At 49.2% G+C, this 12,247-nt stretch overlaps 1 protein-coding gene across 1 annotated transcript in view; it reads left to right on the plus strand.

Annotated features, from left to right (window-relative positions):
- LOC139230491 (ankyrin repeat and fibronectin type-III domain-containing protein 1-like) overlaps positions 1–12,247 on the plus strand; it is a 121,584-nt gene that overhangs the window by 87,719 nt on the left and 21,618 nt on the right. The window contains exons 12-13 of the mRNA XM_070862313.1: positions 2,044–2,259; positions 10,870–11,036. Of these exons, the coding sequence (XP_070718414.1) occupies positions 2,044–2,259; positions 10,870–11,036 (383 nt within the window). The remainder of the gene's footprint in view (positions 1–2,043; positions 2,260–10,869; positions 11,037–12,247) is intronic.

Raw genomic sequence — 12,247 nt, forward strand, 5'->3', positions numbered from 1 at the left:
CTTTTTTCTCAGTCCTAAATCACTTACAGTTAATCTTACATCAACATCCCATCATTCCAGACCCCTTAATCCAGTATGGCAGGACTGTCATATGAAGAAAGACTGGATAGACTAGGCTTATATTCACTGGAATTTAGAAGAATGAGAGGGGATCTCATAGAAACATATAAAATTCTGACGGGACTGGACAGGTTAGAGGCAGGAAGAATGTTCCCGATGTTGGGGATGTCCAGAACCAGGGCTCATAGTCTAAGGATAAGGGGTAAGCCATTTAGGACTGAGATGAGGAGAAACTTCTTCACTCAGAGAATTGTGAACCTGTGGAATTCTCTACCACAGAAAGTTGTTGAGTCCAGTTCGTTAGAAATATTCAAAAGGGAGTTAGATGTGGCCCTTACGGCTAAAGGGATCAAGGGGTGTGGAGAGAAAGCAGGAATGGGGTACTGAAGTTGCATGATCAGCCATGAACTTATTGAATGGTAGTGCAGTCTCGAAGGGCCGAATAACCTACTCCTGCACCTATTTTCTATGTTTCTATGTTTCTATGTGTTCCATTGGCTTTTGATGGCCTTATCTACTTGAGGCGCTGCTTTTAATATCTGGTTAACCTGAACCCCAAAATTCCTCTGCTCTTCCACAGCTGTGGCTCAGTGGGTAGCACCCTCACCTCGAAGTCAGAAAATCTAGGCTGACACTCCAGTGCAGTACTAAGAGAGTGCTGCACTGTCGGAGGTGCCGTCTTTCAGATGAGACGTTAAACTGAGGCCCCGTCAGCCCTCTCAAGCGGACATAAAAGATCCCATGACACTATTTCGAAGAAGAGCAGGGGAGTTATCCCCGGTGTCCTAAGGCCAATATTTATCCCTCAATCAACATCACTATAACAGATTATCTGGTCATTATCACATTGCTGTTTGTGGGAGCTTGCTGTGCGCAAATTGGCTGCCACTTTTCCCACATTACAACAGTGACTACACTTGAACAAGTGCTTCATTTGCTGTAAAGTGCTTTGTGACGTCCGGTGGTTGTGAAAGGCGCTATATAAATGCAAGTCTATCTATCTATCGCCAAGGCGTGCCTCATTCAAAGTATAATCATTACTATTTGTAGCCAAAATGTAACACCTCATATTGGATAGTGAATGCAATTCACTATCATTTCTGTCCATTCCGCCATCTTATCAATCGCCCCTTGTACCCTCCTTTGAGCCTCAGCATGATTTACTGTACCTCCTACTTCATTATCCTCTGCCTGATTGGGCAGCACTCCCTGATGGGACATGGGATTGGAGTTTGATGGACCATAAAGTTCCCAATCTCAGCCATGTCAACAGGCCGAGGGTTTCACCGCATGGGGAGGGGGTTGGCTCATAGTTCAGAGGTCAGGCTCAGAGCACCAAGCTGAGCCCAGGTCTCCGATCTCCCAGCCACCCTCCCGGCCCCAGGTGGAGATCCCAGGATCGGGAGAAACCGACGAAGTTCCTACTCCCAAATAGAAAGACAGATAGAAAGCTGTGCAATCCCCGTGCTCCACATCCCCAGCACAGGTGAAGGTGAGGTTAAGTTATAGAATCATAAAAATTTACAGCACGGAAGGAGGCCATTTCGGCCCATCGTGTCCGCACTGGCCGACAAAGAGCCATCCAGCCTAATCCCATTTTCCAGCTCTTGGTCCATAGCCCTGTAGGTTACGGCACTTGTGCAAGTGCTTTTTAAATGTGGTGAGGGTTTCTGCCTCTACCATCCATTCAGGCAGTGAGTTCCAGACCCCCACCACCCTCTAGGTGAAGACATTTCCCCTCATATCTCCTCTAAACCTCCTACCAATTACTTTAAATCTATGCCCTCTGGCTGTTGACCTCTCTGCCAAGGGAAATGGGTCCTTCCTATCCACTCTATCTAGGCCTCTCATCATTTTGTACATCTCAATAAGGTCTCCCCTCAGCCTCTTCTGTTCCAAAGATAACAAACCCAGCCTACCCAATCTTTCCTCACAGCTAAAATTCTAGTCCTAACAACAAAGTTGTGTCATTCCGTTGTTTAGGGCGCGCTGGGAACACAAGATTTGGGCCAGGTGCACTTTGAGCCAATCAAGGACAAGCTGGGGAACGTGCTGATCCTAACGATCAAGGAACTTCCCCCATCGCAAGTACTGGAGAACGTCCGATGGAGCCCGCTTTCAAAGCTTCACAACTATCGGAAATCCGTCTCTGCTCTGGACCGCGTCACCGCCATGGACCGGCTCTTCATGACCCTGAAGGTAACCTTTGATCTTATCTATTGAAACGTTCAAAGTAGGGAAAGCCTCTAAGACTTAACAAACGCTGGCTGCCATACCAACAGACGAACAATGACGGACAGGTAAAGACCCCATCAAGCCTGACCCACACAACTGCGATACCTTGTGTATCACAACATATACACTCAACCCCACCCGAAACCATGTGATCTCCTGGGAGAGGCAAAAAAATCCAGGCCAATATGGGAAAAAAAATCTGCAAAATTCCTCTCTGACCCCTCAAGGCGATCACTCTGGCCATTAAATTCCCTGCAGTACCTACCTTCTGTAAGAGCTGATCTCTGCCGCAGCCAGAAACAAATTATCATCTCACTATATATCCCTCATTATATCCTTCACTCTATCCCTCGCTCTATCCCTCACTCTATCCCTCACTCTATCCCTCACTATCCCTCATTATATCCCTCACTATATCCCCCACTCTATCCTTCACTATATCCCTCACTCTAGCCCTCACTCTATCCCTCATTCTCTCCTCACTATCCCTCACTATATCCTTCACTATATCACTCATTGTTCCTCACTATATCCCTCACTATATCCCTCACTCTATCCCTCACTCTATCCCTCATTGTTCCTCACTATTGAAATGTTCAAAGTAGGGAAAGCCTCTTAGACTTAACCTCACTTTATCCCTCACTATATCCCTCATTCCCTCCTCACTATCCATCACTATATCCCTCACTATCCCTCACTATATCCCTCACTCTATCCCTCACTCTGTCCCTCATTCCCTCCTCACTATCCCTCACTCTATCCCTCACTCTATCCCTCAATATATCCCTCATTCCCTCCTCACTATCCCTCACTCTATCCCTCACTCTATCCCTCACTATATCCCTCACTATATCCCTCACTCTATCCCTCACTCTATCCCTCACTATATCCGTCATTATATCTCTTACTTCTCCCTCACTATATCCCTCACTACCTGCTCACTCTATCCCTCACTATGTCCCTCACTATATCCCTCACTACCTGCTCACTCTATCCCTCACTATATCCCTCACTATATCACTCACTATCCCTCACTGTATCCCTCACCATGTCCCTCACTATATCACTCACTATCCCTCACTCTATCCCTCAATCTATCCCTCACTATATCCCTCACTACCTGCTCTATCTCTCTATCCCTCACTATATCCCTCACTACCTCCTCACTATATCCCTCATTCCCTCACTGCCTAGATCCCACTGATATTGTTTGTTTCAGCACAGACCTGAATTTGGAAAGTACACCAACATTTATCTCCACACCGACCCCTTGCTGTTTAATGACCCTGGTAGTGATTGGTTCACACATTTTTTTAATATTCCTCTGTGCGCTAACGACAATCATTAACCCCTTTTAAATGAAATGGGTTGAAATAGTGCAGCATGGAATGTTACATGAACATAGTGGTCCCTCGAGCAAGGACATTCGCCCCTCTCAGCTGCAAGTCACAGAATTGCAAATCCTCTCTTTTATTATTGGGTTTACAATCATTGCACCGCGCTCTTCTCCGCCCGTCCCCCTCCCACCTTCCCACCTCTAATGCTGAATGAGGAAAATCTATTCGGCCCCTCGAGCTGGTTCATCCCAAGGACCTGATGGAACTCACTCCGTCCACATTCCAGTGTCTCACCCACTGACTTTCTTCAGTAAAACTTCTACAAAGTTTTCCTGTGCCTTCCCCGAAGATGGATGAGCAGGTGCCTAGATCTTCGCAATGTATGCACCTGTGAGTGTGCTCATAGATTTGTAGAGCTGTTGCTGTCCCACACTCCTGATCTTCGGGCACCCTGTGTGGAGGGGAGCAGGCAGGTCGGAAGGCCTCCTCGTGGGACTGCTCCTGGGCATGGCCAAGGTGACCATTAACCGGTCCAGGCAGCAGGCGGTCGAGGGGGTCATTCAGCCCGACTGCCTGCCTCTCTTCCGCGGCTACGTTCGTGCCTGGAGATGGAGCACGCGGTGTCCACCGGTACGCTCGCGGCCTTCCGCGAGAGATGGGCACCAGAGGGACTGGAGTGTATCATTACAACAGGGAACAGAATTTTAATTTCATCTGTTAAGGTTCTCTTTAACTTTTATTTTTTAATTTGTGGCTTCTAATCATTATGCCCCCTTTAACAAGGAGGCACTTGGCTCAAAGTTATAATTTAAAAGAGTTGTAGAGCTGTTACATTTGTGAGTGGCTTAGCCAGTCACATGAGGTTCACAAGATTCAATAAAACCCCAGTCAGTTGGGTCTAGGTCATCCATGACAGAGGCAGACAAAAAGTAGGAAACTATCGACCAGTTAGCCTAACATCTGTCGTTGGGGAAATGCTGGAGTCCATTATTAAGGAAGCAGTAGCGGGACATTTGGAAAAGTATAATTCAATCAAGCAGAGTCAGCATAGTTTTATGAAAAGGAAATCATGTTTGACAAATTTACTGCCGTTCTTTGAGGATGTAACGAGTAGGGTGGATAAGGGGGAACCAGTGGATGTGGTGTATTTGGACTTCCACAAGGCATTTGACAAGGTGCCACATAAAAGGTTACTGCAGAAGATAAAAGTTCACGGGGCTGGGGGTAATATATTAGCATGAATAGAGGATTGGCTAACTAACAAAAAACAGTGAGTGGGGATAATTGGGTCATTTTCCGGTTGGCTAGTGACTAGTGGTGCGCCGCAGGGATTGCTGCTGTGACCCCAATTATTTACAATCTATATTAACCACTTGGAGGAAGGGACCGAGTGTAATGTAGCCAAGTTTGCTGATGATACAAAGATGGGTGGGAAAGCAAATTGTGAGGCTATAGACGGGCTAAGTGAGTGGGCAGATTTGGCAGATGGAGTATAATGTGGGAAAATTTTGACAGAAAAAATAGAAAAGCAAATTATAATTTAAATGGAGAAAAATTGCAACGTGCTGCAGTACCGAGGGACCTGGGGTCCTTGTGCATAAAACACAAAATGTTAGTATGCAGGTACAGCAAGTAATCAGAAAGGCAAATGGAATGTTGGCCTTTATTGCAAGAGGGATAGAGTATAAAAGCAGAGAGGTCCTGCTGTAACAGTACAGGGTATTGGTGAGGCCACACCTAGAGTACTGTGTACAGTTTTGGTCTCCGTATATAAGGAAGGATATACTTGCATTGGAGGCTGTTCAGAGAAGGTTCACTAGGTTGATTCTGGAGATGAGGGGTTGACTTATGAGGATAGGTTGAGTAGGTTGGGCCTCTACTCATTGGAGTTCAGAAGAATGAGAGGTGATCTTATCGAAACATATAAGATAATGAGGGGGCTCGACAAGGTGGATGCAGAGAAGATATTTCCACTCATAGGAGAAACTAAAACTAAGGGACATAGTCTCAGAATAAAGGGTCGCCTATTTAAAACTGAGATGAGGAGGAATTTCTTCTCTCAGAGGGTTGTAAATCTGTGGAATTCTCTGCCCCAGAGAGCTGTGGAGGCTGGGTCATTGAATATATTTAAGGCAGAGATAGACAGATTTTTGAGCGATAAGGAAATAAAGGGTTATGGAAGCAGGCGGAGAAGTGGAGCTGAGTCCATGATCAGATCAGCCATGATCTTATTAAATGGCGGAGCCGGCTTGAGAGGCCAGGTGGCCTACTCCTGCTCCTATTTCTTATGTTCTTATGTATGCAGTTGTGAGCCGAGTGGATGAACTGGTAATGTGTAGTAGGATTGTCAAACTTTTGTTAAGAAACCAACTAGTTCTTAATAGCAATGTGTTGCTACGAATTCTTAAGCAAAGAACCCATGAAGCAAATACATTGCAATCTTAACTTTCAAAGGTAACCCAGTTTCTTTTCTCCAGTATCAGCTCTCTCCTTAACCCCTCTCCCTGCCCCTCCATCCTTACCATCAACAGGAGCGAGGGGTTCATCGACTTATTTGTCAAGATTGTGGCCATCCAATCAGCAGCCTCTGCCTCTTCCCTTCCTTCCCCTGGTCCACAAAGCAAACATCCCCCAGGCTCCCCCTGCCCTCACCCTGAAGCCATGTCTCTCTGTCTACATTCTCTCCCCTCATGCCCTTTCTGTGCTTGTCTCCCCCATGAGACCCACATCCTGTACCATTCTCACTAAACTGCTAGCCGCCCAACTTCCCTTCACTCAGAGAATTGTGAACCTGTGGAATTCTCTACCACAGAAAGTTATTGAGGCCAGTTCATTAGATATATTCAAAAGGGAGTTAGATGTGCCCCTTACGGCTAAAGGGATCAAGGGGTATGGAGAGAAAGCAGGAATGGGGTACTGAAGTTGCATGATCAGCCATGATCATATTGAATGGTGGTGCAGGCTCGAAGGGCCGAATGGCCTGCTCCTGCACCTACTTTCTATGTTTCTATGTTTCCTGTGGCCCCACGCCAACCTGTTGTAAATAGTTCCCTCTCCTCAGGCATAGCCCCTCCCTTTCAAAAGCTTCACCATCGTTCCCCCTTCAAAAGGTTCCCCTCGACCTCTCTGCCCTTACAAACTGTTGACCCATCTCCAACCTCCCTGTCTCTTCCAAAGTTCTTGGAAGTGTTGATATTTGCTAAATGTGCACTCATTTTTCACACAGCTCCACATTTGAATCTCTCCATTCAGGTTTCTGCCCCTGACACAGCACTGAAATGATCCCAATCAAAGTCACGAATGCCATGCATTGTGACTAACTGTGGTGCATTATCGCTCCTCGAACGCTCTGCACTCTTTGACATGGTTGACCACACCGTGTTCCTCCATCGCCTCACCTCCGAACTCCAGCTGGATTGGACTGCCCTCGCCTGGTGCCACTCTTACCCATCCAGTCGTAGGCTGAGCATCTCCAGCAATGGCTTCTCTTCCCGCCCCTGCACCGTGACCACCACAAATATCCAGGAATCTATCCGTGGTTGCTTCCTCTTCCTTATCCACAGGCTGCCCCTTGGAGGCATCATCCACAGACATGAGGCCGCTCCCAAATGTACACTGACAGATACTCAGCTCTACACCTCCACCACCTCTCTCGACCCCTCCACTACCTCTGTGTTCTCAGACTTCTTGTCTGACACAAAACTTTGGAGTATAATGGACAGTTAGGAGGAGAGTGATAGACTACAAGAGGACATCGACAGGCTAGTGGAATGGGCGGACATGTGGCAGATGAAATTTAACACAGAACAGTGTGAAGTGATACATTTTAGTAGGAAGAATGAGGCGAGACAATATAAACTAAAGGGTACAATCCTGAAGGGGTGCATGAACAGAGAGGCCTGGGGGTATATGTGCACAAGTCATTGAAGTTGGCAGGGCAGGTTGCGAAAGTGGTTAAAAGAGCATACGGGATCCTGGGCTTCATAAATAGAGGCACAGTACAAAAGCAAGGAAGTTATGATGAACCTGTATAAAACACTGGTTTGGACTAAACTGGAGTATTGTGTCCAATTCTGGGCACCGCACTTTAGGAAGGATGTGAAGGCCTTAGAGAGGGTGCAGAAAAGATTTACAAGAATGATTCGTGGATAGACTGGAGAAGCTGGGGTTGTTCTCCTTGGAGCAGAAACGATTGAGAGGAGATTTGATCGGGGTCTGGACAGAGTAAAGAGAAACTGTTCCCATTGGGGGAAGGGTTGAGAACCAGAGGACACAGATTTAAGGTGATTGGCAAAAGAACCAAACTCGACATGAGGAAAAACTTGTTTGCACAGCGAGTGGTTATGATCTGGAATGCACTGCCTGAAAGGGTGGTGGAGGCAGATTCAGTCACCACTTTAAAAAGGAAATTGGATAAGCACCTGATGTAAAATATTTGCAGGGCTACGGGGAATAGGCGAGGGAGTGGGACTAGCTGAAGTGCTCTTGCAGAGAGCCGGCACGGGCTTGATGGGCCGAATGGCCTCATTCTGTGCTGTAACCATTCTAGAATTCTATGAATTCATGACACCGAGTCCTTCCTCAAATTAAACATTGGGAAGGTTAAAGCCATTGACTTCAGCCCCTGCCACAGACTCCATTCCCCTCCCAGCCACTCCACCAGACTGTACCCCTGAGCTTCGTCACAAAGACTGCCTACTTCCATAATATTGGTCACTTCAGGCCCGCCTCGACCTCTCCGCCACTGAAACCCTCATCCAGGCCTTTGTCACCTCCAGACTCGACCATTCCAACGCTCCACTGACCGCCCTCCCATCTTCCACCCTCCATATATATCAGCTCATCCAAACCTCTGCTGCCCGTGTCCTAACTCGCACCAAGTCCCGCCCACCCATCACCCCCTATCCATCCTGAACTACGTTGTAGTACAAATGTTGATTGATACAACGCTGACTGGTGATAATTGACATCCTCAGGTCCATTGTAACAGGCTCACAAGGGAATTGGTGACCTCTTCACCCCGAGAACAGGCGGGTAGGACTGCTCTCCGCGAGTAGGGTCTCCTCTTCCCGGGTACACACCCCTCTCTTCCCGGGTAGGGTCTCCTCTCCCCAGGTACACACCCCTCTCTCCCGGTACACACCTCTCTCTCCCCGGGTACACACCCCTCTCTTCCCAGGTAGAGTCTCCTCTCCCCAGGTACACACCCCTCTCTCCCAGTACACACCTCTCTCTCCCCGGGTATACTCCCCTCTCTTCCCGGGTAGGGTCTCCTCTCTCCAGGTACACACCCCTCTCTCCCCGGGTACACATCTCTCTCTTCCCGGGTGCACATCCCTCTCTCCCTGGGTACACATCCCTCTCTCCCGGGTACACACCCATCTCTCCCCGGGCACACACCTCTCTCTCCCCGGGTGCACATCTCTCTCTTCCCGGATGCACACCCCTCTCTCCCTGGGTACACACCCCTCTCTCCCTGGGTACACACACCTCTCTCCCCGGGTACACACCCCTCTCGCCGGGTACACACCCCTCTCTCCCCGGGTACACACCCATCTCTCCCCGGGCACATACCTCTCTCCCCGGGTACACACCCATCTTTCCCCGGGCACACACCTCTCTCCCCGGGTACACACCCCACTCTCCCCGGGCACACACCTTTCTCCCCGGGTACACACCCATCTCTCCCCGGGCACACACCTCTCTCCCCGGGTACACACCCCTCTCTCCCGAGGTGCAGACCCCTCTCCCTGGGTACACACCCCTCTCCCCGGGTACACACGCCTCTCTCCCGGGTACACACGCCTCTCTCCCCGAGGTGCAGACCCCTCTCTCCCCGGGTACACACCCCTCTCCCCGGGTACACACCCCTCTCTCCCAGGTACACACGCCTCTCTTCCCTGGGTACACACCCCTCTCTCCCCGGGTACACACCCCTCTCTCCCCGGGTACACACCCCTCTCTTCCCGGGTACACACGTCTCTCTCCCTAGGTACAAACCCCTCTCTCCCCGGGTACACACCCCTCTCTCCCCGGGTACACACCCCTCTCTCCGGGTACACACCCTTCTCGTCCCGTGTACAGACCGGGTAAGGACTGCTCTCCCCAGGGAATGGCTGGGGTAAGGGCACATTCCCCCACACACCCCAGTGTTTAGAATCATTTCCCAGCTTCAGGGACCGGATGTAACTGAGCCCCCTGTGCAGTTGACATACAAGGCGGCAGTTTGTATGGTGGAGCAATTATAATCAGGGATGCTCAAGAGGGCAGAATTTGAGGAGCGCACATATCTCAGGGATGGGGGGGTGCGGGAGTTGTGGCGATTACGGAGTAGGGAGGGGCAAGGACGTGAAGGGATTTGAAATCAAGGATGAGAATTTTGAAATCAAGGCGTTGCTTAACCTTGTTTGACCTTAACCCGCCCATCGAGACACTGACCGGATTGGGTGCAACCTTGGTTTAACACCCTCAATGCTATTAGGCAGGGAGTGATACCTGCAGTCCACCCAATCCCATGAGCTTCTCACCTGCTAAGTCAAGTTAAAATGGCCCCCTCATATTTACAACCACAGGAAGTGTTTGGTGGGGGAGTGGGGGCGCAGGGTGAAGAGGACACCCCAGGATCTTGTATTTCATTGTCAAGTTGACTTGACTATTCCAACGCACTCCTGGCTGACCTCCCACATTCTAAGTAAACTAGAGCTCATCCAAAACTCGGCTGCCCATGTCCTAACTCGCACCAAGTCCCGCTCACCCATCACCCCTGTGCTCGCTGACCTGCATTGGCTTCCGGTTAAGCAACGCCTCGATTTCAAAATTCTCATCCTTGTTTTCAAATTCCTCCATGGCCTCGCCCCTCCCTGTCGCTGTAATCTCCACAACCCCCCCCCCCCAACCAACCCTGAGATATGTGCGCTCCTCTAATTCTGCCCTCTTCAGCATTCCTGATTATAATCGCTCCATCATTGGTGGCCATGCCTTCTGTTGCCTGGGCCCCAAGCTCTGGAATTTCCTCCCTAAACCTCTCCGCCTCTCTTTCCTCATTGAAGACACTCCTTAAAACCTACCTTTTTGAGAAACTTTTGGTCACCTGCGCTAATTTCTCCTTATGCGGCTGAGTGTCAAATCTTTTGTCTTATAGCACGCGTCTTGGGATGTTTTATTACATTAAAGATGCTATATAAATACACGTTGTTAAATGACCCACTTTGACCTTTGCATTTGTTTTCTCCGCCAGGACAAGCTGGATTATCACATGTGGATCAGCCAGGCCTTGGCTCCAGGCCTCTACCTTGGTTATCTCAAGCTCTGCAGCTCCGTGGATCAGATTAAGGTCCTTGTCCCTCACAGGTTGCCTAACGTTCTCTGTCACACCAAGATACGGGACAACAAAAATGTATCCAGGTATTGGGAACGATTGTGATTTCCCCCTTTGTAATCTCTGGCCGTCTATTCTTCGAATCCCCTCGTCTCTTTAATTCCACTATGATTTGCTCCTCTATTGTTCCCACCTCCTTTGCATACCCCGAGCGTGTTGGTTCCTTGAGCTCTCACCTCAATTGTTACTCCCCCTGTCCCTGGAGTACTGCACACAGTTTTGGTCTCCGTACCTAAGGAAGGATATACTTGCCTCAGAGGCAGTGCAACGAAGGTTCGCGAGACAGCTTCCTGGGATGAGAGGGCTGTCCTGTGAGGAGACGTGTAGAATGGGCCTATACTCTCTGGAGTTTAGAAGAATGAGAGGTGATCTCATTGAAACATACAAGATTCTGAGGGGGATTGACAGGGTAGATGCTGAGAGGTTGTTTCCCCCCGGGCTGGAGAGTCTAGAACCAGGGGGCACAGGATAAGGGGCCGACCATTTAAGACAGAGATGAGGAGGAATTTCTTCACTCAGAGAGGTGAATCTTTGGAATTTTCTACCCCAGAGGGCTATGGATGCTCAGTCGTTGAGTATATTCAAGGCTGAGATAGATAGATTTTTGGAGTCTAGAGGAATCAAGGGATAAGGGGATCGGGCGGGAAAGTGGAGTTGAGGTCGATGATCGGCCATGATCTCATTGAATGGCGGAGCAGGCTTGAGGGGCCGTATGGCCTACTCCTGCTCCTAATTCTTCTGTTCTTGCGTCCCATTGGTCTGTTATCTGGACAGCGTTTCACAGCCTCGACCTCAGCCTAGGATTGGCCTGGAGTCTCCAGGAATTAAAGGTGAATGTCCTCGGCACTGCCGCGAGCAACGCCCGGGTATCAAAAATATCGGGGCGTTAAAATATTTTATTTTTTTAATTTGTTATAAGAAATATTGGGAGGTGGGAAAAATAAAGGCAGTTTGACTGACAGAAAACAATCGTCAAATCGGGCAATGAAGAGTCTCTTCGCTTCCCGATTGGTGTGGAGAGGCAGGGCCACCGCGAGGATTGACATGTTGGGTGGCCAATGGCGGGAGTGTGGGGGCGGGGCAGTTGGAGGGTGCGACAATACCTCCAGGAATACGACCTATCAGAATTGGCGACCCTACCTCAGCGGCTTGGGCTTCTTCTGGCTGACGGGGGCTCTCCCCAGGGACAGACCCCAGCTCCTTGTGTCCACTCAGCTGAGAAACATTGAGGTCTGTC

This window comes from Pristiophorus japonicus, chromosome 19, assembly GCF_044704955.1.
Source record: "Pristiophorus japonicus isolate sPriJap1 chromosome 19, sPriJap1.hap1, whole genome shotgun sequence".
NCBI classification, from domain to species: domain Eukaryota; kingdom Metazoa; phylum Chordata; class Chondrichthyes; family Pristiophoridae; genus Pristiophorus; species Pristiophorus japonicus.